The sequence below is a fragment of the Scomber scombrus genome, chromosome 6, assembly GCF_963691925.1.
Source record: "Scomber scombrus chromosome 6, fScoSco1.1, whole genome shotgun sequence".
Taxonomy (NCBI): Eukaryota; Metazoa; Chordata; class Actinopteri; order Scombriformes; family Scombridae; genus Scomber; species Scomber scombrus.
Genome location: NC_084975.1, coordinates 4,271,253 through 4,294,054, shown reverse-complemented (window position 1 = coordinate 4,294,054; position 22,802 = coordinate 4,271,253). Strand labels below are relative to the sequence as shown.

At 40.2% G+C, this 22,802-nt stretch overlaps 3 protein-coding genes across 3 annotated transcripts; all 3 read right to left on the bottom strand.

The window, feature by feature from the left end:
- Positions 1-3,967: 3,967 nt before the first annotated feature.
- LOC133981493 (gamma-crystallin M2-like) lies at positions 3,968-5,524 on the bottom strand. The gene is made up of 3 exons (XM_062420220.1): positions 5,510-5,524; positions 4,372-4,614; positions 3,968-4,246 (listed from the first exon to the last, which is right to left on the bottom strand). Exons 1-3 carry the CDS (start codon positions 5,519-5,521, stop codon positions 3,968-3,970), a joined length of 534 nt encoding a protein of 177 aa, XP_062276204.1. The 5' UTR covers positions 5,522-5,524.
- Positions 5,525-9,936: 4,412 nt separating this feature from the next.
- Positions 9,937-11,359, bottom strand: LOC133981914 (gamma-crystallin M2-like). Its single transcript, XM_062420788.1, has 3 exons — positions 11,348-11,359; positions 10,341-10,613; positions 9,937-10,215 (listed from the first exon to the last, which is right to left on the bottom strand). Exons 1-3 carry the CDS (start codon positions 11,357-11,359, stop codon positions 9,937-9,939), a joined length of 564 nt encoding a protein of 187 aa, XP_062276772.1.
- A 4,575-nt stretch (positions 11,360-15,934) lies between these two features.
- On the bottom strand, positions 15,935-20,190 carry LOC133981912 (gamma-crystallin M2-like). Its single transcript, XM_062420785.1, has 6 exons — positions 20,094-20,190; positions 19,115-19,293; positions 18,069-18,146; positions 17,348-17,482; positions 16,339-16,581; positions 15,935-16,213 (listed from the first exon to the last, which is right to left on the bottom strand). The coding sequence occupies exons 1-6, from the start codon at positions 20,188-20,190 to the stop codon at positions 15,935-15,937; spliced, it is 1,011 nt and encodes a 336-aa protein (XP_062276769.1).
- Between the last annotated feature and the right edge of the window lie 2,612 nt (positions 20,191-22,802).

Below are 22,802 nucleotides of genomic sequence, written 5' to 3'. Positions count from 1 at the left end.
TTTTTTATACATTCATGACAACATAAACACTTTTTAGTTGTATTTTAGACACCATAAAATTCACAAATTCCCAAACTAAGTGGATTAAAATGTGTTTCCTTCAGATGTTACACACATTTATTAAATGTTTTATCACTTAATAAATTCAACCATTCCTTGCATGTAATTTATTTTGTTTCATTTTATATGTATTGTATATGCAATTCTTAGCTTCATGTGAGCTGTTATGCCTTGTATTATGTATTTTCTTCTGTACAGCACTGCTTTCACACCATACAATTCATACTTTTTTGGGGTCCACGGACACAGATGCCTCCCACATGTACATATTCGTAAACATGGCTGCAGTGTGATAACTTTCCAGAGTTATAAAATCCAGTCTGTGAATATAACAAACTGCTGTGCAGTGTTTTTTTCTGATCAGTCTTTAAACACAATAATCTCTTACTCCAACTGGACTTGCTGGATCGTATTTCATTGTCTCATCAGCACTTTAAACAACACGCCCACATCCATACAGCCCTTTGTATTGTTTTACACAGGACAGTTTCAGTCTGAATGCAGCTGAGGAGTTCCTTTATGTTGCTGAACAAGAAAAAGTCAAAAAAAAGGAAAGACAATGTGTACAGACCACCGACCACAAATTCTGGGCTTCACTCGGACATCTACATGTGTGGACCATGCAGACATAGGCAGACAATGAAATTTAAGTCACGTGGACAACACGGACCCTCACTGCCACACAAATGCAGAAAGCATGAATTGGCCTTTAGCCATGCTAGCAACATGGCTAAAGGCAACCCTATGGATGGCTATGATTGTCTGTTGGTTGTTGACTGTTGTCTGTTAGATGGATTTTCAGTTACTACAGACATTTGTGTTCCTCAGAGGACGAATTCTGAATTTGGTGATCCACTGACTTTTCATCGAGGGCAGGGGTATTCAATAAAAATTCACTGAGGTCGAGTTTGTGAAAATGTACTCAAGTGAAGTTCCAGAACATCATAATGTCTGTAATTTTCAGTACCTTGAAGTAGCATTGTTGTTACATCAGCATCTGTGTCTCGTGGATTGTAGACTGTCAAATAAATACAGTAGATTTCTATAATATGGCAACAACATTTAATAGTATTTATACTGAACTTGTGGGTTTCAAATTAATAATAAAATAAATAAAATATTGATAAAAAAGAATAAAATAAATACATGTTCTTTTATTATATCAAATAAAGTTAGCATTTTAAAATTAAGTGCATTTCAAGTTTTTGATTGTGCTTCCTAGTAGTGGCTTACCCCTAGTTATATCATCCACTGGATTGTTCGGGGTATCCACATAATGCCAAGCCCTTCAGTCAGCTCCTGTATCTCTACACAAGTTCCAACAAACACCTTGGAATCTGATTGGAGCCACTCTAAAGGGCCGTCCACACTGAGAATGATAACTATAACTATAACGACAATGATTTGAGCATCCACACTGAAAACGATAACGTCCTGTAAACAGTGGTGTCTAGTACGCACTGCACACTCTAGCTGTGTCTGTAGCTAATTATTGATGAGCTGTTACTGCTGTACTTTATAAAGAGAAAAGCAGAAGAGTTCAGAGGTGGGTGCTGATTCAGTGTGTTGATCAGAAGTATTTCAGACACTACTTGCTGTGATGTTTCAGTATTTACAGACCAAACTGAGCCGCAGCACATGTTGAAGTGCAACGTGTAAAAGTGCATCGCTGCAGCAGTGACACACAGTATGAGCACAGGTCTGAAAATGATCCGCTTACTTTGTTGTTTTTGCAAATCATAATAGAGAACAGAGTTCCAGCATCTTTGTAATAATAAGGACTTTCTAAATAAATCACCTCTGTCCTTCTGCTCAAATATATAGTACGTCAGTCCGTGGTGAGAGAGTAGCAAAGCCGCATTCAAATAAATGAATCAGGATTTTGATTGACAGTCAGCATTTTTATTGTTCATCAAATCGCTCTGAAAGTGATTCCAACGATATCGTTCTTCTCTATCATTGTCGTTATAGTTGTGGTGTGGACTTCGCCATCCAGTGGAATTAAAATGACATTTAAAACAATACATTTATAGTTATCGTTATAGTTATCGTTCTCAGTGTGGACGGACCTTAATACTGTTCTCTGTCGGATGGTGAGTGTCAGTTCAGTCTCTACAAGCTTGACCAGTTGAGCTTCAGCTAATGGAGCGCAAAGCTCCAGGTGCGGCATAGACTGCTGTCTCTTGGGGGCAAACTCTTTTTTTGATGTATTTGGGCTTTTTTGCCTTTATTTAGATAGTAATTGGCAGAGATTCCGACAGGATACAGGGGAGAGAGAGGGGAATGACCTGCAGCATAGGTCCCTGGCCGGATTGAACTGGGTACGTTGCGATTACGGGACATGCGCTCTAACCACTCGACCACCAGGGAGCTCCAAAGGTTATCTTGGGGGCAATTCTTGACCTAGCCATAACAAAGGAGGTGTGAATGGCATCTCCTGTACGTACAGTGAGGTAGGCCACTGCCCCATATTCAGAGGCATCACAGAAAACGTAAAGATCTTACTGTGGTTCCTGAGCAGTGCCATCTTGAAAATTTCAGGTGCATGCCGGGAAAAATAAAAACAGGGATTCTACTTATATGGGCATCAGGAGGGGCATCAGGCGGAGCGGGGGAGGTTGCGAGGGCTGGATCTACCACAGTCTACACCGGCAACCTGGTGATGCTAACCAAGTTAGCTGCTACGACTAACTATAACCACAAAACTCCGAAAAAAACTGTCGGTGTGAAAAAAGTTCACGGCTATTTTCATACAGTCTATCTGTCCAACCTCCTGAACCTGTGAATTAATCAACCTGTCAATCATGACTTAGCCACGCCCTAATGCATACCCTGCTTTATCGTCAAATATAAAATCAGGGAGGCCAAAATTTCACAGATGAACATCATACTGCATTGAAGAAGGCTTTAAACTAGCGATTGAGACCATAAAGACATTTTGAAAATATTTACTGAGGTTAGAAATCAAGTGAGAAGTTGGTGAATTCTCCATTGACGGAAGTCCTTTTGACACCAAAACGGTCGCCTCCTGGTGGCCTTTTGATAGAATGCAGTTTTAAGCTACTTCCACGTTGGCCTCCGCTCAGAGAACCGGAACTCCCCGCCTGGTTTGGATCAAAGCTGCTGAATGAGCACCTTGGCACAATGATTCCCAAGGGGTCATACTGACTTGCCAGTATTTGATAGGCCATCCTCATCACATCTGGTGGGTCTACACAACGTAGTCTTCTCCAGATGATTGGAAGGAATGGTTTTTCCTCATGTAGGAGACAAACTTAATGAAACATGGAGCAAATGTCTCCGCTCACAGCAACCTGGTGTTGTCTGAATTGTAGAAGAACACAGAGCAGTGATGGACCAAGCATAGGCCCAGGTAGGAGTCATCATCAGTGATTTATCAATTCTGCATCAGGAAAGACAGCAGAAACGGGATTACAGGAAGTAGCAACAAACCGTGCCTTTACAATAAAAGTCTCTTAAGATGAAGAATTCACAACAGTTATTTTGTCCAATATTTTGGTTTATGACGAAATATCTGCAAAAGTAAAGACATTCCCATCAGTATCAGCTATACTTTGTGTTTATTGCTAATTAGCAAATGTTTGCATGCTAATACACTAAACTTACATGATGAACATGGTAAATATTATATCTGTTAAACATTAGCATTATCATCGTAAGCATGTTTGTACGCTTTTGTTCAGCATTTAGCTCGAGTACAGCATCACAGGGCTGCTAGCACGTTAACTATAGATTGTAAAGTCTTGAATGGGTAGCCTATATTTGTTCTCAATTGTCAGCTAAAACCACAGAGCTCAGTGAGCAGCTTCTTATTCAAAAGAAAAGACAGTAAACTTTGTTTACAAAGAAAGCATTTTATTTATTTGTCAGTGGTTCCATGGTGACTCTAATAATAAGAGTCCATGATACGCCTCATGCTCATGAACTTCATGTTGCTCATGCCCATGTTCATGAAGTTCCTGTACTCTCCAGGCCTCATGTACATCATCCTGCCCCTGTAGCTGGGCTGCTCGTACATCAGCCAGTGTCCGTCCATCACGTTGCAGGACATGCAGTTGGACATGCTGTAACGGCTCATGATGTTGTCACAGTCGTCCATCAGCTCGTGCATCTGACCGTCGAAGTTCTCCCTCTCGTAGATCTTCATCCTGTAAGATCCACGGTGCTGCAACACATGGAGCCAGTCATTAATGATATGATAATAATAATGATAATAGCATATGTGTCATCTGCTGATTCAGACTGATTAAGATATCAGGTCTGTGATGTGATTGGCGACTGTGTGGTTACCATGGGGATCATGCGGCAGGACCTGATGCAGTCGCTCATGCCCATCATGCTCATGTAGTCAGAGTACTCGCCCCTCTTCATGAAGTACTGGTTACCCATGAAGTTGGTGCGGTCATAGACCATGAAGCAGCCCTTCTCCACCCTGCAGGACTGGCACCTGCTCAGGTAGGAGGACATGTCAGCGAAGTCGCTGCTGCACTCATAGGAACGACCCTGGAAGTTCCTCTCCTCGTAGAAAACGATCTAGGACAGAGACGGAGACAGATCAATAACCTGCTGGATTCATCATTATTAACATTTACATTTACATTTAGTCATTTAGCAGACGCTTTTATCCAAAGCGACTTACAAGGGAGAATAACATTCAAGCTACATTGCAACAGAGACATTAGTGTGGTCAGCGTACTCGCCCCCATTATACAACTTTGTGTCCTAATGAGCATTCTTGTTGGTGAAAGAGACTAATCATTTTACAACTGAGATGCTGCGCAATCATCTCGGAACTCCTCAAAGATCAAGTTGTTTTTTTATGTACTTTTTTAAAAATTAGCATTTATTAACAACTTGACTGTTAATAACTCGGTAAAAGTTTAGAGGGCAGATTTGTTTTACATCCATACAGTTGTTCTTTGAAAACCTAACAGCCGATTTGAATATTTTAAAAAAGTGCCTACTATAAGACATATTCATACACTGAGTTTAAAACACACTATCTGAGGATATATCTGATTAGTGATCAATATATTCACTAAACTCAAAAAAGACTTATACTATTTATATAAAGATTCACTGACTGCCAATCAGAAACATTTGACACTATAGATATTTATTCTAAGTCTCAGAATGTCACATTAACACTGAAATAGCTCTGTACTTTAACTGTGTGATCAAAGCACAGATCAAACTATTTAAAACTGTGTAAAACTATTTTTAAATACAATCTGCCTTGGGACATGTGCAGTAACTCTGACACAGTAATTTAGGATATTCTTGTATTCTGACACTAAATCTAACATCTGTAGAAATTAAAGAGAGAGAAAGCCCTGTAACTGTTTATAACATCAGTCAAAAGAAACTCTGAACCAGCTAAAGTCCGATTAGTTTAGATTAGATTAGAGAGAGTTTGTTGTCTTCTCACCTTGCTCATCATGTTGCCGGTTTGTTGGTTGCTGCTGCTGTTGCTGCTGCAGGTCAGTGGATGTTGTGTGTTACCTGTGCGGCAGCTGCTGCTCTTTATAGCACCTGGGCAGCTGTAGCCCTTTCTCCAAACACCCTGAGCCAGCAACGTTTCATAAAAGAGCCATTCAGTGTTCAGCTTCACAATTGATAATAATGGAACGGGCAAAAATGTATTTAAAAGGTAAACTGAAGCTAATATGAAGCTTCAGCCATCCAAATGAGTCAAATCAAGTAGATATCTTTCAACGTTACAGTCTTTCTAGTGCCAAAGTCCCTCTTTTTGTTACTATATTCCAGCTCAGCTCAACACACAAAGAGGGAGACACAAAGAGGGAATTTGATGCTAAAAAGACTGTAAATGTGTCAGATATCCACTTGATATGACTAACTCAGACTGCTGAAGCTGAATAGAAGCTTCACATCTACTTTTAAATGACTGAGTGGACACACTGTGGATTTTGTCCTCCATCACTTCCATTGAAAGGACATTTGAAGGGGATCTTTTAATAATCAATAAGGACAGGAGGAATGATTACAGCGAGGAAAACCTCTTTTACTGTTCATGTGAACTCCTGACTGTTGGTTTAAAGAAGACAAGACTTACAAAAATGTTGCACCAGACTTTTGAAGTTACATTTAATGGATATATTTTGTCTATGCCCATTATTTTCAACCCTCACGACCCTCCACGTGGAGGCTGGGAGGGCCAGGTCAGGGATCTGGTGGGTTGAGTTAAAGTCGGTCATTCCAAGGCGTCTCCGCCATAGACATAATAAAGAGTAGATGCCGCATTGGCTGCTGGGGCACAAGAAATGCGGCCGCCATCTTGAACCGGTCATCCTACCCGTAAACAACCAAAGCAGCAAGATGCCTGAGCACTGTGCGGCATATATATCTATCTATATCTATCAATATCTATTAACTAATCTATCGATATCTATCTGTCTATATATATATATATATATATATTTATATACATCTATCTATCTATCTATCTATCTATCTATCTATCTATCTATCTATCTATCTATCTATCTATCTATCTATCTATCTATCTATCTATCTATCTATCTATCTATATTTATCTATATTTATCTATATTTATCTATATCTATCTATGTCTATCTATATACATGTATATATGTATATATATATATCTATATATACTGTATATATATACATAAATAATGTAGTCATATATTATTTCTTCATTTTTAATCTTATTAAAAAAGCTAAGTAGTACTTTTACTGCCACTATCTGCTCCTGCATCTCTATCATATATTAGTGTAGTATATATATATATATATACTGTATATTCCATATTCCATGTATTCCATTGTCCTCTACTCTCATCTTGTCAATGCCAGTCTTGTTACCTCTCACTGTGTTGTGTGTCTTATTTTTTATTGTAATGCTTTTGCTTGCCTTGTCTGTCAAAGCACTTTGTGAACTTTGTTTTTGAAAGGTGCTATATAAATAAAGTTACTATTATTATTATTATTATTATTATTATTATTATTATTATTATTATTATTATTATTATTATATATACACACATTGTGTGTTTTGCAAAATATCTATCATACATCACATATATCACATATCAGAATATTCTATTACTGTTAAGCCCACTATGAATATTAATATATGCCAAACCATGTGTATGACGTTTGAAGCAAAAAAAACCTGTGTGAAAATCAGTTAAATATTCTGGGAGTTATGATTGTTTAATGTGCTGACACTTCATTGGGCCTGCCAAACAGATTACACTGAGTGGAGCGGGTGACCATTCCAAGATGGCGGCCCCACGGCTCATCAACGCCAATAGGCAATAGCTGTCGATGCAGCGTCTACTCTTTATTGTGTCTATGGTCTCTGCCCCTGCAGGTAGAAGTTGAACATCTGAGTCCTCCAGACGACTTCCTGGTGTCTCTGGAGCAGCACCTCCTGCTGGTGTACACCAGCAAGACTCATCTTGCCCACAACTTCTGCAGTTGGCGCTTCCTATTGTAATAATGAGGACTTTTCTAAATAGATCACCTCTGTCATTCTGCTCAGATATATAGTGGGTCAGTCCGTGGTGAGAGAGGAGCAAAGCCGCATTCAAATAAATAAATTAGGATTTTGATTGACAGTCAGCGTTTTTATTGTTCATCAAATCGCTCTGAAAGTGATTCCAACGATATCGTTCTTCTCTATCGTTGTCGTTATAGTTGTGGTGTGGACTCCGCCATCCACTGAAATTAGAATGAGATTTAAAACAATACATTTATAGTTATCATTATAGATATCGTTCTCAGTGTTGACGGTCCTTAATACTGTTGTCTGTCGGATGGTGAGTGTCAGTTCAGTCTCTACAAGCTTGGCCAGTTGAGATTTAGGTAATGCAGTGCATAGCTCCAGGTGCGGCATAGACTGCTGTCTCTTGGGGGCAACTCTTTTTTAGATATTTTTGGGCTTTTTTGCCTTTATTTAGATAGTAACTGGCAGAGATTCCGACAGGATACAGGGGAGAGAGAGGGGAATGACCTGCAGCATAGGTCCCTGGCCGGATTGAATTTGGGACGTTGCGATTATGTGGCATGCGCTCTAACCACTCGACCACCAGGGCGCTCCAAAAGTTATCTTGGGGGAAACTCTTGACCTAGCCATAACAAAGGAGGTGTGAATGGCATCTCCTGTACGTACAGTGAGGTAGGCCACCGCCCCATATTCAGAGGCATCACAGAAAACTTAAAGATCATACTGTGGTTCTGCACCTTGTACAGAGACTGGTGAGTATCAGCATGGGATGGAAATTCTGCTGAGGTGTTGAAGCTCATTCTACAAGGTTTTCCAGGCATGTCGGAGGACTGAAGGTAAATCTGGATCATCCCAGCCCCTCTGTTTGGACCATAGACTGTATAAAAGTAATGCATGTAACATCCGTGACGTCACCCATTGGTTTGTGGACTGCTGCTCAGAGGCCAATAGTTTCGGTTCTGAGCAGTGCCATCTTGAAAATTTCAGGTGCATGCCTGGAAAAATAAAAACAGGGATTCTACTTATATGGGCATCAGGAGGGGCATCAGGCGGAGCAGGGGAGGTTGCGAGGGCTGGATCTACCACAGTCTACACCGGCAACCTGGTGATGCTAACCAAGTTAGCTGTTACGACTAACTATAACCACAAAACTCCGGAGAAAACTGTCGGTGTGAAACAAGTTCACGGCTATTTTCATACAGTCTATCTGTCCACCCTCCTGAACCTGTGAATCAATCAACTTGTCAATCACGACGTAGCCACGCCCTAATGCATACCCTGCTTTATTGTCAAATATAAAATCAGGGAGGCCAGAATTTCACAAATGAACATCATACTGCATTGAAGAAGGCTTTAAACTAGCGATTGAGACCATAAACACATTTTGAAAATGTTTACTGAGGTTAGAAATCAAGTGAGAAGTTGGTGAATTCTCCATTGACTTGTATAGAGAAGGAAGTCCCTTTGACACCAAAACTGTCGCCCCCTGATGGCCTTTTGATAGAATGCAGTTTTAAGCTACTTCCACGTTGGCCTCCGCCCAGAGGACCGGAACCCCGCCTGGTTTGGATCAAAGCTGCTGGATGAGCATCTTGGCACAATGATTCCCAAGGGGTCATACTGACTTGCCAGTATTTGATAGGCCATCCTCATCACATCTGGTGGGTCTACACAACGTAGGCCTCCTCAGATGAATGGAAAGAGCGGTTTGTCCTCAGGTAGGAGACAAACTTAATGAAACATGGAGCATATGTCTCCGCTCACAGCAACCTTGTGTTGTCTGAATTGTAGAAGAACACAGAGCAGTGATGGACCAAGCATAGGCCCAGGCAGGAGTCATCATCAATGATTTATCAATTCTGCATCGGGAAAGACAGCAGAAACGGGATTACAGGAACTAGCAACAAACAGTGCCTTAAAAATAAAAGTCTCTTAACATGAAGAATTCACAACAGTTATTTTGTCCAATAGTTTGGTTTATGACCAAATACCTGCAAAACTAAAGACATTCCCATCGGTCTCAGCTATACTTTGTGTTTAGTGTTAATTAGCAAATGTTTGCATGCTAATACATTAAACTTACATGATGAACATGGTAAATATTATATCTGCTAAACATTAGCATTATCATTGTAAGCATGTTTGAATGCTTTTGTTCAGCATTTAGCTCGAGTACAGCATCACAGGGCTGCTAGCACATTAACTATAGATTGTAAAGTCTTGAATGTGTAGCCTATATTTGTTCTCAATTGTCAGATGAAACCACAGAGCTCAGTGAGCAGCTTCTTATTCAACAGAAAAGACAATAAACTTTGTTTACAAAGAAAGCATTTTATTTATTTGTCAGTGTTTCCATGGCAACTCTAATAATAAGAGTCCATGATACGCCTCATGCTCATGAACTTCATGTTGTTCATGCCCATGTTCATGAAGTTTCTGTACTCTCCAGGCCTCATGTACATCATCCTGCCTCTGTAGTTGGGCTGCTCGTACATCAGCCAGTGTCCGTCCATCACGTTGCAGGACATGCAGTTGGACATGCTGTAACGGCTCATGATGTTGTCACAGTCGTCCATCAGCTCGTGCATCTGACCACCGAAGTTCTCCCTCTCGCAGATCTTCATCCTGTAGTTTCCACGGTGCTGCAACACATGGAGCCAGTCATTAATGATGGGATAATAATAATGATAATAGCATGTGTGTAATCTGCTGATTCAGACTGATTAAGATATCAGGTCTGTGATGTGATTGGCGGCTGTGTGGTTACCATGGGGATCATGCGGCAGGACCTGATGCAGTCGCTCATGCCCATCATGCTCATGTAGTCAGCGTACTCGCCCCTCTTCATGAAGTACTGGTTACCCATGAAGTTGGTGCGGTCGTAGACCATGAAGCAGCCCTTCTCCACCCTGCAGGAGTGGCACCTGCTCAGGTAGGAGGACATGTCAGCGCAGTCGCTGCTGCACTCATAGGAACGACCCTGGAAGTTCCTCTCCTCGTAGAAAATGATCTGAGATAGAGACGGAGACAGATCAATAACCTGCTGGATTCATCATTATACAACTTTGTGTCCTAATGAGCATTCTTGTTGGTGAAAGAGACTAATCATTTTACAACTGAGATGCTGCTCAATCATCTCAGAGCTCCCCAAAGATCAAGTTGTTTTTTTATGTACTCTCTTAAACATTAGCATTTATTAACAACTTGACTGTTAATAACTTGGTAAAAGTTTAGAGAGCAGATTTGTTTTACATCCATACAGTTGTTCTTTGAAAACCTTACAGCCGATTTGAATATTTTAAAAAGTGCTTACTATAAGACATATAAATACACTGAGTGTAAAACACACTTTCTGAGGATATATCTGATAGTGATCAATATATTCAATTAACTCAAAAAAGACTTATACTACTTATATAAAGACTCACTGACTGCCACTCAGAAACATTTGACACTATAGATATTTATTCTAAGTCTCAGAATGTCTAGTTAACACTGAAATAGCTCTGTACTTTAACTGTGTGATCAAAGCACAGTTCAAACTATTTCAAACTGTGTAAAACTATTTTTAAATACAATCTGCCTTGGGACATGTGCAGTCACTCTGAAACAGTAATTTAGGGTATTCTTTTATTCTGACACTAAATCTAACATCTGTAGAAATTAGAGAGAGTGAAAGGCCTGTAACTGTCTATAACATCAGTAAAAAGAAACTCTGAACCAGCTAAAGTCAGATTAGTTTAGATTAGATTAGAGAGTTTGTTGTCTTCTCACCATGCTCATCATGTTGCCGGTTTGTTGGTTGCTGCTGCTGTTGCTGCTGCAGGTCAGTGGATGTTGTGTGTTACCTGTGCGGCAGCTGCTGCTCTTTATAGCACCTGGGCAGCTGTAGCCCTTTGTCCAAACACCCTGAGCCAGCAACGTTTCATAAAAGAGCCCTTCAGTGTTCAGCTTCACAATTGGCAATAATGGAACCGGCAAAAATGTATTTAAAAGGTGATCTGAAGCTAATATGAAGCTTCAGCCATCCAAATGAGTCAAATCAAGTAGATATCTTTCAACGTTAGTCTTTCTAGTGCCAAAGTCCCTCTTTTTGTTACTATAATCCATCTCAACACACAAAGAGGGAAACCCAAAGAGGGAATTTGATGCTAAAAAGACTGTAAATGTGTCAGATATCCACTTGATATGACTAACTCAGACTGCTGAAGCTGAATAGAAGCTTCACATCTACTTTTAAATGACTGTGTGGGCACACTGTGGATTTTGTCCTCCATCACTTCCATTGAAAGGACATTTGAAGGGTTTCTTTTAATAATCAGTAAGGACAGGAAGAATGATTAGAGTGACAAAAACCTCTTTCACTGTTCACGTGAACTCCTGACTGTTGGTTTAAAGAAGACAAGACTTACAAAAATGTTGCACCAGACTTTTGAAGTTACATTTAATGGATATATTTTGTCTATGCCCATTATTTTCAACCCTCACGACCCTCCACGTGGAGGCTGGGAGGACCAGGTCAGGGATTTGGTGGGTGGAGTTAAAGTCGGTCATTCCAAGGCATCTTTGTCATAGACATAATAAAGAGTAGATGCCGCATTGGCTGCTGGGGCACAAGAAATGCGGCCGCCATCTTGAGCCGGTCATCCTACCCGTAAACAAACCAAAGCAGCAAGATGCCTGAGCACTGTGCGGCATATATATCTATCTATTGATCTATCAATATCTATCTGTTTATATATATATATATATCCATCTATCTATATATATCTATATATTAAAAAAGCTGAGTAGTACTTTTTCTGCCACTATCTGCTCTTGCATTTCTATCATATATTAGTGTAGTATATATATATATACTGTATATTCCATATTCCATGTATTCCATTGTCCTCTACTCTCATCTTGTCAATGCCAGTCTTGTTACCTCTCTCTGTTGTGTGTCTTGTTTTTTATAGTAATGCTTTTGCTTGCCTTGTCTGTCAAAGCACTTTGTGAACGTTGTTTTTGAAAGGTGCTATATAAATAAAGTTATTATTATTATTATTATTATTATTATTATTGTTATTGATATTATTATTATTATTATATATACACACATTGTATGTTTTGCAAAATACCTATCATATATCAAATATATCACATATCAGAATATTCTATTACTGTTAAGCCCACTATGAATATTAATATAGGCCAAACCATGTGTATGACGTTTGCAGCAAAAAAAAAACTGGGTGAAAATCAGTTAAGTATTCAGGGAGTTATGATTGTTTAATGCGCTGACACTTCATTGCGCCTGCCAAACAGACCGTTCCAAGATGGCGGCCCCACGGCTCATCAGCGCCAATAGGCAGTAGCGGTCGATGCAGCGTCTACTCTTTATTGTGTCTATGGTCTCTGACCCTGCAGGTAGAAGTGGAACATCTCAGTCCTCCAGACGACTTCCTGGTGTCTCTGGAGCAGCACCTCCTGCTGGTGTACACCGGCAAGACTCATCTTGCTCACAACCTTCTGCAGGTGGCGCTTCCTATTGTAATAATAAGGACTTTTCTAAATAAATCACCTCTGTCATTCTGCTCAGATATATACTGCATTAGTCCGTGGTGAGAGAGGAGCAAAGCCGCATTCAAATAAATTAATCAGGATTTTGATTGACAGTCAGCGTTTTTATTGTTCATCAAATCGCTCTGAAAGTGATTCAAACGATATCGTTCTTCTCTATCGTTGTCATTATAGTTGTGGTGTGGACTCTGCCATCCACTGAAATTAGAATGAGATTTATCGTTATAGATATCGTTCTCAGTGAGGACAGCCCTTAATACTGTTGTCTGTGGGATGGTGAGTGTCAGTTCAGTCTCTACAAGCTTGGCCAGGCATCACAGAAAACGTAAAGATCGTACTGTGGTTCTGCACCTTGTACAGAGACTGGTGAGTATCAGCATGGGATGGAAATTCTGCTGAGGTGTTGAAGCTCATTCTACAAGGTTTTCCAGGCATGTCGGAGGAATGAAGATAAATCTGGATCATCCCAGCCCCTCTGTTTGGACTATAAACTGTATATAAGAAATGCATGTAACATCCGTGACGTCACCCATTGGTTTGTGGACTTCTGCTCAGAGGCCACAGTTTCGGATCTGAGCAGTGCCATCTTTAAAATTTCAGGTGCATGCCGGGGGAAAAAAAACACGGACTCTACTTATATGGGCACCAGGAGGGGCATTAGGCGGAGCGGGGGAGGTTGCGAGGGCTGGATCTACCACAGTATACACCGGCAACCTGGTGATGCTAACCAAGTTAGCTGTTACGACTAACTATAACCTCAAAACTCCGGAGAAAACTGTCGGTGTAAAACAAGTTCACGGCTATTTTCATACAGTCTATCTGTCCACCCTCCTGAACTTGTGAATCAATCAACCTGTCAATCACGGCGTAGCCACGCCCTAATGCATACCCTGCTTTATCGTCAAATATAAAATCAGTGAGGCCACAATTTCACAAATGAACATCATACTGCATTGAAGAAGGCTTTAAACTAGTGATTGAGACCAAAAAACGATGCTTTTAAAATAAAAATCTCTTTACACGAAGAATTCACAACAGTTATTTTGTCCAATAGTTTGGTTTATGACCAAATACCTGCAAAACTAAAGATATTCCCATCAGTCTCAGCTATACTTTGTGTTTAGTGTTAATTAGCAAATGTTTGCATGCTAATACACTAAACTTACATGATTTACATGGTGAATATTATATCTGTTAAACATTAGCATTATCATCGTAAGCATATTTGTATGCCTTTGTTCAGCATTTAGCTCGAGTACAGCATCACAGGGCTGCTAGCACGTTAACTATAGATTGTAAAGTCTTGAATGTGTAGCCTATATTTTTTCTCAATTGTCAGCTGAAACCACAGAGCTCAGTGAGCAGCTTCCTATTCAAAAAGACAGTAAACTTTGTTTACAAAGAAAGCATTTTATTTATTTGTCAGTGTTTCCATGGTGACTCTAATATTAAGAGTCCATGATACGCCTCATGCTCATGAACTTCATGTTGCTCATGCCCATGTTCATGAAGTTCCTGTACTCTCCAGGCCTCATATACATCTTCTTACCTCTGTAGTTGGGCTGCTCGTACATCAGCCAGACAACTCCGGAGAAAACTGTCGGTGTGAATCAAGTTCACGGCTATTTTCATACAGTCTATCTGTCCACCCTCCTGAACCTGTAAATCAATCAACCTGTCAAACACGGCGTAGCCATGCCCTAATGCATACGCTGCTTTATCGTCAAATATAAAATCAGGGAGGCCAAAACTTCGCAAATGAACATCATACTGCATTGAAAAAGGCTTTAAACTAGCGATTGAGACCATAAACACATTTTGAAAATGTTTACTGAGGTTAGAAATCAAGTGAGAAGTTGGTGAACTTTCCATTGACTTGTATAGAGATGGAAGTCCCTTTGACACCAAAACTGTCGCCCCCTGATGGCCTTTGATAGAATGCAGTTTTAAGTTACTTCCACGTTGGCCTCCGCTCAGAGGACTGGAACTCCCCGCCTGGTTTGGACCAAAGCTGCTGGATGAGCACCTTGGCACAATGATTCCCAAGGTGTCATACTGACTTGCCAGTATTTGATAGGCCATCCTCATCACATCTGGTGGGTCTACACAACATGGGCCTCTTCAGATGAATGGAAGGAGTGGTTTGTCCTCAGGTAGGAGACAAACTTAATGAAACATGGAGCAAATTTCTCAGCTCACAGCAACCTGGTGTTGTCTGAATTGTAGAAGAACACAGAGCAGTGATGGACCGAGCATAGGCCTATGTAGGAGTCATCATCAGTGATTTATCAATTCTGCATCGGGAAAGACAGCAGAAACGGGATTACAGGATGTAGCAACAAATGGTGCCTTTACAATAAAAGTCTCTTAACATGAAGAATTCACAACAGTTATTTTGTCCAATACTTTGGTTTATGACGTAATACCTGCAAAACTAAAGACATTCCCATCGGTCTCAGCTATACTTTGTGTTTAGTGTTAATTAGCAAATGTTTTTCATTTTAATACACTAAACTTACTTGATGAACATGGTAAATATTATATCTGCTAAGCATTAGCATTATCATTGTAAGCCTGTTTGTACCCTTTTGTTCAGCATTTAGCTCGAGTACAGCATCACAGGGCTGCTAGCACGTTAACTATAGATTGTAAAGTCTTGAATGTGTAGCCTATATTTTTTCTCAATTGTCAGCTGAAACCACAGAGCTCAGTGAGCTGCTTCTTTTCCAACAGAATAGACAGTAAACTTTGTTTACAAAGAAAGCATTTTATTTATTTGTCAGTGTTTCCATGGTGACTCTAATAATAAGAGTCCATGATACGCCTCATGCTCATGAACTTCATGTTGTTCATGCCCATGTTCATGAAGTTCCTGTACTCTCCAGGCCTCATGTACATCATCCTGCCCCTGTAGCAGGGCTGCTCGTACATGAGCCAGTGTCCGTCCATCGTGTTGCAGGACATGCAGTTGGACATGCTGTAACGGCTCATGATGTTGTCACAGTCGTCCATCAGCTCGTGCATCTGACCGTCGAAGTTCTCCCTCTCGTAGATCTTCATCCTGTAAGATCCACGGTGCTGCAACACATGGAGCCAGTCATTAATGATGGGATACTAATAATGATAATAGCATATGTGTAATCTGCTGATTCAGACTGATTAAGATATCAGGTCTGTGATGTGATTGGCGGCTGTGTGGTTACCATGGGGATCATGCGGCAGGACTTGATGCAGTCGCTCATGCCCATCATGCTCATGTAGTCAGCGTACTCGCCCCTCCTCATGAAGTACTGGTTACCCATGAAGTTGGTGCGGTCATAGACCATGAAGCAGCCCTTCTCCACCCTGCAGGAGTGGCACCTGCTCATGTAGGAGGACATGTCAGGGCAGTCGCTGCTGCACTCATAGGAACGACCCTGGAAGTTCCTCTCCTCGTAGAAAACGATCTGAGATAGAGATGGAGACAGATCAATAACCTGCTGGATTCATCATTATACAACTTTGTGTCCTAATGAGCATTCTTGTTGGTGAAAGAGACTAATCATTTTACAACTGAGATGCTACTCAATCATCTCAGAACCCCCCAAAGATCAAGTTGTTTTTTTATGTACTTTTTTAAACATTAGCATTTATTAACAACTTGACTGTTAATAACTCGGTAAAAGTTTAGAGAGCAGATTTGTTTTACATCCATACAGTTGTTCTTTGAAAACCTTACAGCCGATTTGAATATTTAAAAAAGTGCCTACTATAAGACATATTCATACACTGAGTGTAACACACACTTTCTGAGGATATATCTGATTAGTGATCAATATATTCAATAAACTCAAAAAAGACTTATACTACTTATATAAAGACTCACTGACTGCCACTCAGAAACATTGGACACTATAGATATTTATTCTAAGTCTCAGAATGTCACATTAACACTGAAATAGCTCTGTACTTTAACTGTGTGATCAAAGCACAGATCAAACTATTTCAACTGTGTAAAACTATTTTTAAATACAATCTGCCTTGGGACATGTGCAGTAACTCTGACACAGTAATTTAGGGTATTCTTGTATTCTGATACTAAATCTAACATCTGTAGAAATTAAAGAGAGTGAAAGCCCTGTAACTGTCTATAACATCAGTCAAAAGAAACTCTGAACCAGCTAAAGTCACATTAGTTTAGATTAGATTAGAGAGAGTTTGTTGTCTTCTCACCTTGCTCATCATGTTGCCGGTTTGTTGGTTGCTGCTGCTGTTGCTGCTACAGGTCAGTGGTTGTTGTGTGTTACCTGTGCGGCAGCTGCTGCTCTTTATAGCACCTGGGCAGCTGTAGCCCTTTCTCCAAACACCCTGAGCCAGCAACGTTTCATAAAAGAGCCATTCAGTGTTCAGCTTCACAATTGGCAATAATGGAAAGGGCAAAAATGTATTTAAAAGGTGATCTGAAGCTAATATGAAGCTTCAGCCATCCAAATGAGTCAAATCAAGTAGATATCTTTCAACGTTACAGTCTTTCTAGTGCCAAAGTCCCTCTTTTTCTTACTATATTCCAGCTCAGCTCAACACACAAAGAGGGAAACACAAAGAGGGAATTTGATGCTAAAAAGACTGTAAATGTGTCAGATATCCACTTGATATGACTAACTCAGACTGCTGAAGCTGAATAGAAGCTTCACATCTACTTTTAAATGACTGTGTGGACACACTGTGGATTTTGTCCTCCATCACTTCCATTGAAAGGACATTTAAAGGGGATCTTTTAATAATCAGTAAGGACAGGAGGAGTGATTACAGCGAGGAAAACCTCTTTCACTGTTCACGTGAACTCCTGACTGTTGGTTTAAAGAAGACAAGACTTACAAAAATTTAACATCTGACTTTTAAAGTTACATTTAATGGATATATTTTGTCTATGCCCATTATTTTCAACCCTCACGACCCTCCACGTGGAGGCTGGGAGGGCCAGGTCAGGGATCTGGATGGTGGATTTAAAGTCGGTCATTCCAAGGCGTCTCTGCCATAGACATAATAAAGAGTAGACACCGCGTTGGCTGCTGGGGCCCAAGAAATGCGGCCGCCACCTTGAACCGGTAATCCTATACGTAAACAAACCAAAGCAGCAAGATGCCTGAGCACTGTGCGGCATATATATCTATCTATATCTATCAATATCTATCTACTAAACTATCGATATCTATCTGTCTATATATATATATATATATATATATATATATATATATATATATATATATATATATATATATCCATCTATCTATATATATCTATATCTATCTATCTATCACTATATCTATCTATTACTATATCTATCTATATCTATCTATGTCTATCTCTCTCTCTATATATATAGATATATATCAATATATATATTGATATATATGTACTGTATCTCTATATATAAATAATGTAGTCATATATTGTTTCATCATTTTTAATCTTATTAAAAAAGGTGAGTAGTACTTTTACTGCCACTATCTGCTCCTGCATCTCTATCATATATTAGTGTAGTATATATATATATATACTGTATATTCCATATTCCATGTATTCCATTGTCCTCTACTCTCATCTTTTCAATGCCAGTCTTGTTACCTCTCTCTGTGTTGTGTGTCGTTTTTTATTGTAATGCTTTTGCTTGCCTTGTCTGTCAAAGCACTTTGTGAACTTTGTTTTCGAAAGGTGCTATATAAATAATGTTATTATTATTATTATTATTATTATTATTATTATTATTATTATTATATATACATACATTGTATGTTTTTACAAAATACCTATCATATATCAAATATATCACATATCAGAATATTCTATTACTGTTAAGCCCACTATGAATATTAATATAGGACAAACCATGTGTATGACGTTTGCAGCAAAAAAAACAGCCTGAAAATCAGTTAAGTATTCAGGGAGTTATGATTGTTTAATGTGCTGACACTTCATTGCGCCTGCCAAACAGAATACACTGAGTGGAGCCGGTGACCGTTCCAAGATGGCGGCCACACGGCTCACCAGCGCCAATAGGCAGTAGCGGTCGATGCAGCGTCTACTCTTTATTGTGTCTATGGTCTCTGCCCCTGCAGGTAGAAGTGGAACATCTGAGTCCTCCAGAAGACTTCCTGGTGTCTCTGCAGCAGCACCTCCTGCTGATGTACACCGGCAAGACTCATCTTGCTCACAACCTTCTGCAGGTGGCACTTCCTATTGTAATAATAAGGACTTTTCTAAATAAATCACCTCTGTCATTCTGCTCAGATATATAGTGCGTCAGTCCGTGGTGAGAGAGGAGCAAAGCCGCATTCAAATGAATAAATTAGGATTTTGATTGACAGTCAGCGTTTTTATCGTTCATCAAATCGCTCTGAAAGTGATTCAAACGATATCGTTCTTCTCTATCGTTGTCGTTATAGTTGTGGTGTGGACTCCGCCATCCACTGAAATTAGAATGACATTTAAAACAATACATTTATAGTTATCGTTATAGATATCGTTCTCAGTGTGGACGGCCCTTAATACTGTTGTCTGTCGGATGGTGAGTGTCAGTTCAGTCTCTACAAGCTTGGCCAGTTGAGCTTCAGCTAATGCAGTGCAGAGCTCCAGGGGCGGCATAGACTGCTGTCTCTTGGGGGCAACTCTTTTTTAGATGTTTTTGGGCTTTTTTGCCTTCATTTAGATAGTAACTGCCAGAGATTCCGACAGGATACAGGGGAGAGAGAGGTGAATGACCTGCAGCATAGGTCCCTGGCCGGATTGAACTTGGGACGTTGCGATTATGTGACATGTGCTCTAACCACTCGACCACCAGGGCGCTCCAAAGGTTATCTTGGGGGCAACTCTTGACCTAGCCATAACAAAGGAGGTGTGAATGGCATCTCCTGTACGTTCAGTGAGGTAGGCCACTGCCCCATATTCAGAGGCAAGACAAAAAACTTGAAGATCGTACTGTGGTTCTGCACCTTGTACAGAGACTGGTGAGTATCAGCATGGGATGGAAATTCTGCTAAGGTGTTGAAGCTCATTCTACAAGGTTTTCCAGGCATGTCGGAGGACTGAAGGTAATTCTGTATCATCCCAGCCCCTCTGTTTGGACCATAGACTGCATATAAGAAATGCATGTAACATCCGTGACGTCACCCATTGGTTTGTGGACTGCTGCTCAGAGGCCACAGTTTCGGATCTGAGCAGTGCCATCTTTAAAATTTCAGGTGCATGACGGGGGAAAAAAAACACGGATTCTACTTATATGGGCATCAGGAGGGGAATTAGGCGGAGCGGGGGAGGTTGCGAGGGCTGGATCTACCACAGTATACACCGGCAACCTGGTGCCGGTGTACACTGTAGACAGTTAGCTGTTACGACTAACTATAACCACAAAACTCCGGAGAAAACTGTCGGTGTGAAACAAGTTCACGGCTATTTTCATACAGTCTATCTGTCCACCCTCCTGAACTTGTGAATCAATCAACCTGTCAATCACAGCGTAGCCACGCCCTAATGCATACCCTGCTTTATCGTCAAATATAAAATCAGTGAGGCCACAATTTCACAAATGAACATCATACTGCATTGAAGAAGGCTTTAAACTAGCGATTGAGACCAAAAAACGGTGCCTTTAAAATAAAAGTCTCTTAACATGAAGAATTCACAACAGTTATTTTGTCCAATAGTTTGGTTTATGACCAAATACCTGCAAAACTAAAGATATTCCCATCAGTCTCAGCTATACTTTGTGTTTAGTGTTAATTAGCAAATGTTTGCATGCTAATACACTAAACTTACATGATGAACATGGTAAATATTATATCTGTTAAACATTAGCATTATCATCGTAAGCATGTTTGTACGCTTTTGTTCAGCATTTAGATTGAGTACAGCATCACAGGGCTGTTAGCACGTTAACTATAGATTGTAAAGTCTTGAATGTGTAGCCTATATTTTTTCTCAATTGTCAGCTGAAACCACAGAGCTCAGTGAGCTGCTTCTTATCCAACAGAATAGACCGTAAACTTTGTTTACAAAGAAAGCATTTTATTTATTTGTCAGTGTTTCCATGGTGACTCTAATAATAAGAGTCCATGATACGCCTCATGCTCATGAACTTCATGTTGTTCATGCCCATGTTCATGAAGTTCCTGTACTCTCCAGGCCTCATGTACATCATCCTGCCCCTGTAGCAGGGCTGCTCGTACATCAGCCAGTGTCCGTCCATCGTGTTGCAGGACATGCAGTTGGACATGCTGTAACGGCTCATGATGTTGTCACAGTCGTCCATCAGCTCGTGCATCTGACCGTCGAAGTTCTCCCTCTCGTAGATCTTCATCCTGTAAGATCCACGGTGCTGCAACACATGGAGCCAGTCATTAATGATGGGATAATAATAATGATAATAGCATGTGTGTAATCTGCTGATTCAGACTGATTAAGATATCAGGTCTGTGATGTGATTGGCGGCTTTGTGGTTACCATGGGGATCATGCGGCAGGACTTGATGCAGTCGCTCATGCCCATCATGCTCATGTAGTCAGCGTACTCGCCCCTCCTCATGAAGTACTGGTTACCCATGAAGTTGGTGCGGTCATAGACCATGAAGCAGCCCTTCTCCACCCTGCAGGAGTGGCACCTGCTCATGTAGGAGGACATGTCAGGGCAGTCGCTGCTGCACTCATAGGAACGACCCTGGAAGTTCCTCTCCTCGTAGAAAACGATCTGAGATAGAGACGGAGACAGATCAATAACCTGCTGGTATCATCATTATACAACTTTGTGTCCTAATGAGCATTCTTGTTGGTGAAAGAGACTAATCATTTTACAACTGAGATGCTGCTCAATCATCTCAGAACTCCCCAAAGATCAAGTTGTTTTTTATGTACTTTTTTAAACATTAGCATTTATTAACAACTTGACTGTTAATAACTCGGTAAAAGTTTAGAGAGCAGATTTGTTTTACATCCATACAGTTGTTCTTTGAAAACCTTACAGGCGATTTGAATATTTAAAAAAGTGCCTACTATAAGACATATTCATACACTGAGTGTAACACACACTTTCTGAGGATATATCTGATTAGTGATCAATATATTCAATAAACTCAAAAAAGACTTATACTACTTATATAAAGACTCACTGACTGCCACTCAGAAACATTGGACACTATAGATATTTATTCTAAGTCTCAGAATGTCACATTAACACTGAAATAGCTCTGTACTTTAACTGTGTGATCAAAGCACAGATCAAACTATTTCAAACTGTGTAAAACTATTTTTAAATACAATCTGCCTTGGGACATGTGCAGTAACTCTGACACAGTAATTTAGGGTATTCTTGTATTTTGACACTAAATCTAACATCTGTAGAAATTAGATAGAGTGAAAGGCCTGTAACTGTCTATAACATCAGTCAAAAGAAACTCTGAACCAGCTAAAGTCAGATTAGTTTAGATTAGATTAGAGAGAGTTTGTTGTCTTCTCACCTTGCTCATCATGTTGGCGGTTTGTTGGTTGCTGCTGCTGTTGCTGCTGCAGGTCAGTGGTTGTTGTGTGTTACCTGTGCGGCAGCTGCTGCTCTTTATAGCACCTGGGCAGCTGTAGCCCTTTCTCCAAACACCCTGAGCCAGCAACGTTTCATAAAAGAGCCATTCAGTGTTCAGCTT

What these genes read in the sequence shown, in the direction of transcription:
- LOC133981493 (XM_062420220.1), bottom strand. An exon ending in CCTGCCGCATGATCCCCATG is followed by an intron (nt 4,247 to 4,371) that starts GTAACCACACAG and finishes CATGTGTTGCAG; the next exon opens with CACCGTGGATCTTACAGGAT.
- LOC133981914 (XM_062420788.1), bottom strand. An exon ending in CCTGCCGCATGATCCCCATG is followed by an intron (nt 10,216 to 10,340) that starts GTAACCACACAG and finishes CATGTGTTGCAG; the next exon opens with CACCGTGGAAACTACAGGAT.
- LOC133981912 (XM_062420785.1), bottom strand. Translation starts at nt 20,190, where the DNA reads ATGCCTGGAAAACCTTGTAGAATGAGCTTCAACACCTTAGCAGAATTT. An exon ending in GTACAAGGTGCAGAACCACA is followed by an intron (nt 19,294 to 20,093) that starts GTACGATCTTCA and finishes GTACATCAGCAG; the next exon opens with GAGGTGCTGCTGCAGAGACA. An exon ending in GGTCACCGGCTCCACTCAGT is followed by an intron (nt 18,147 to 19,114) that starts GTATTCTGTTTG and finishes TGTCTATGGCAG; the next exon opens with AGACGCCTTGGAATGACCGA.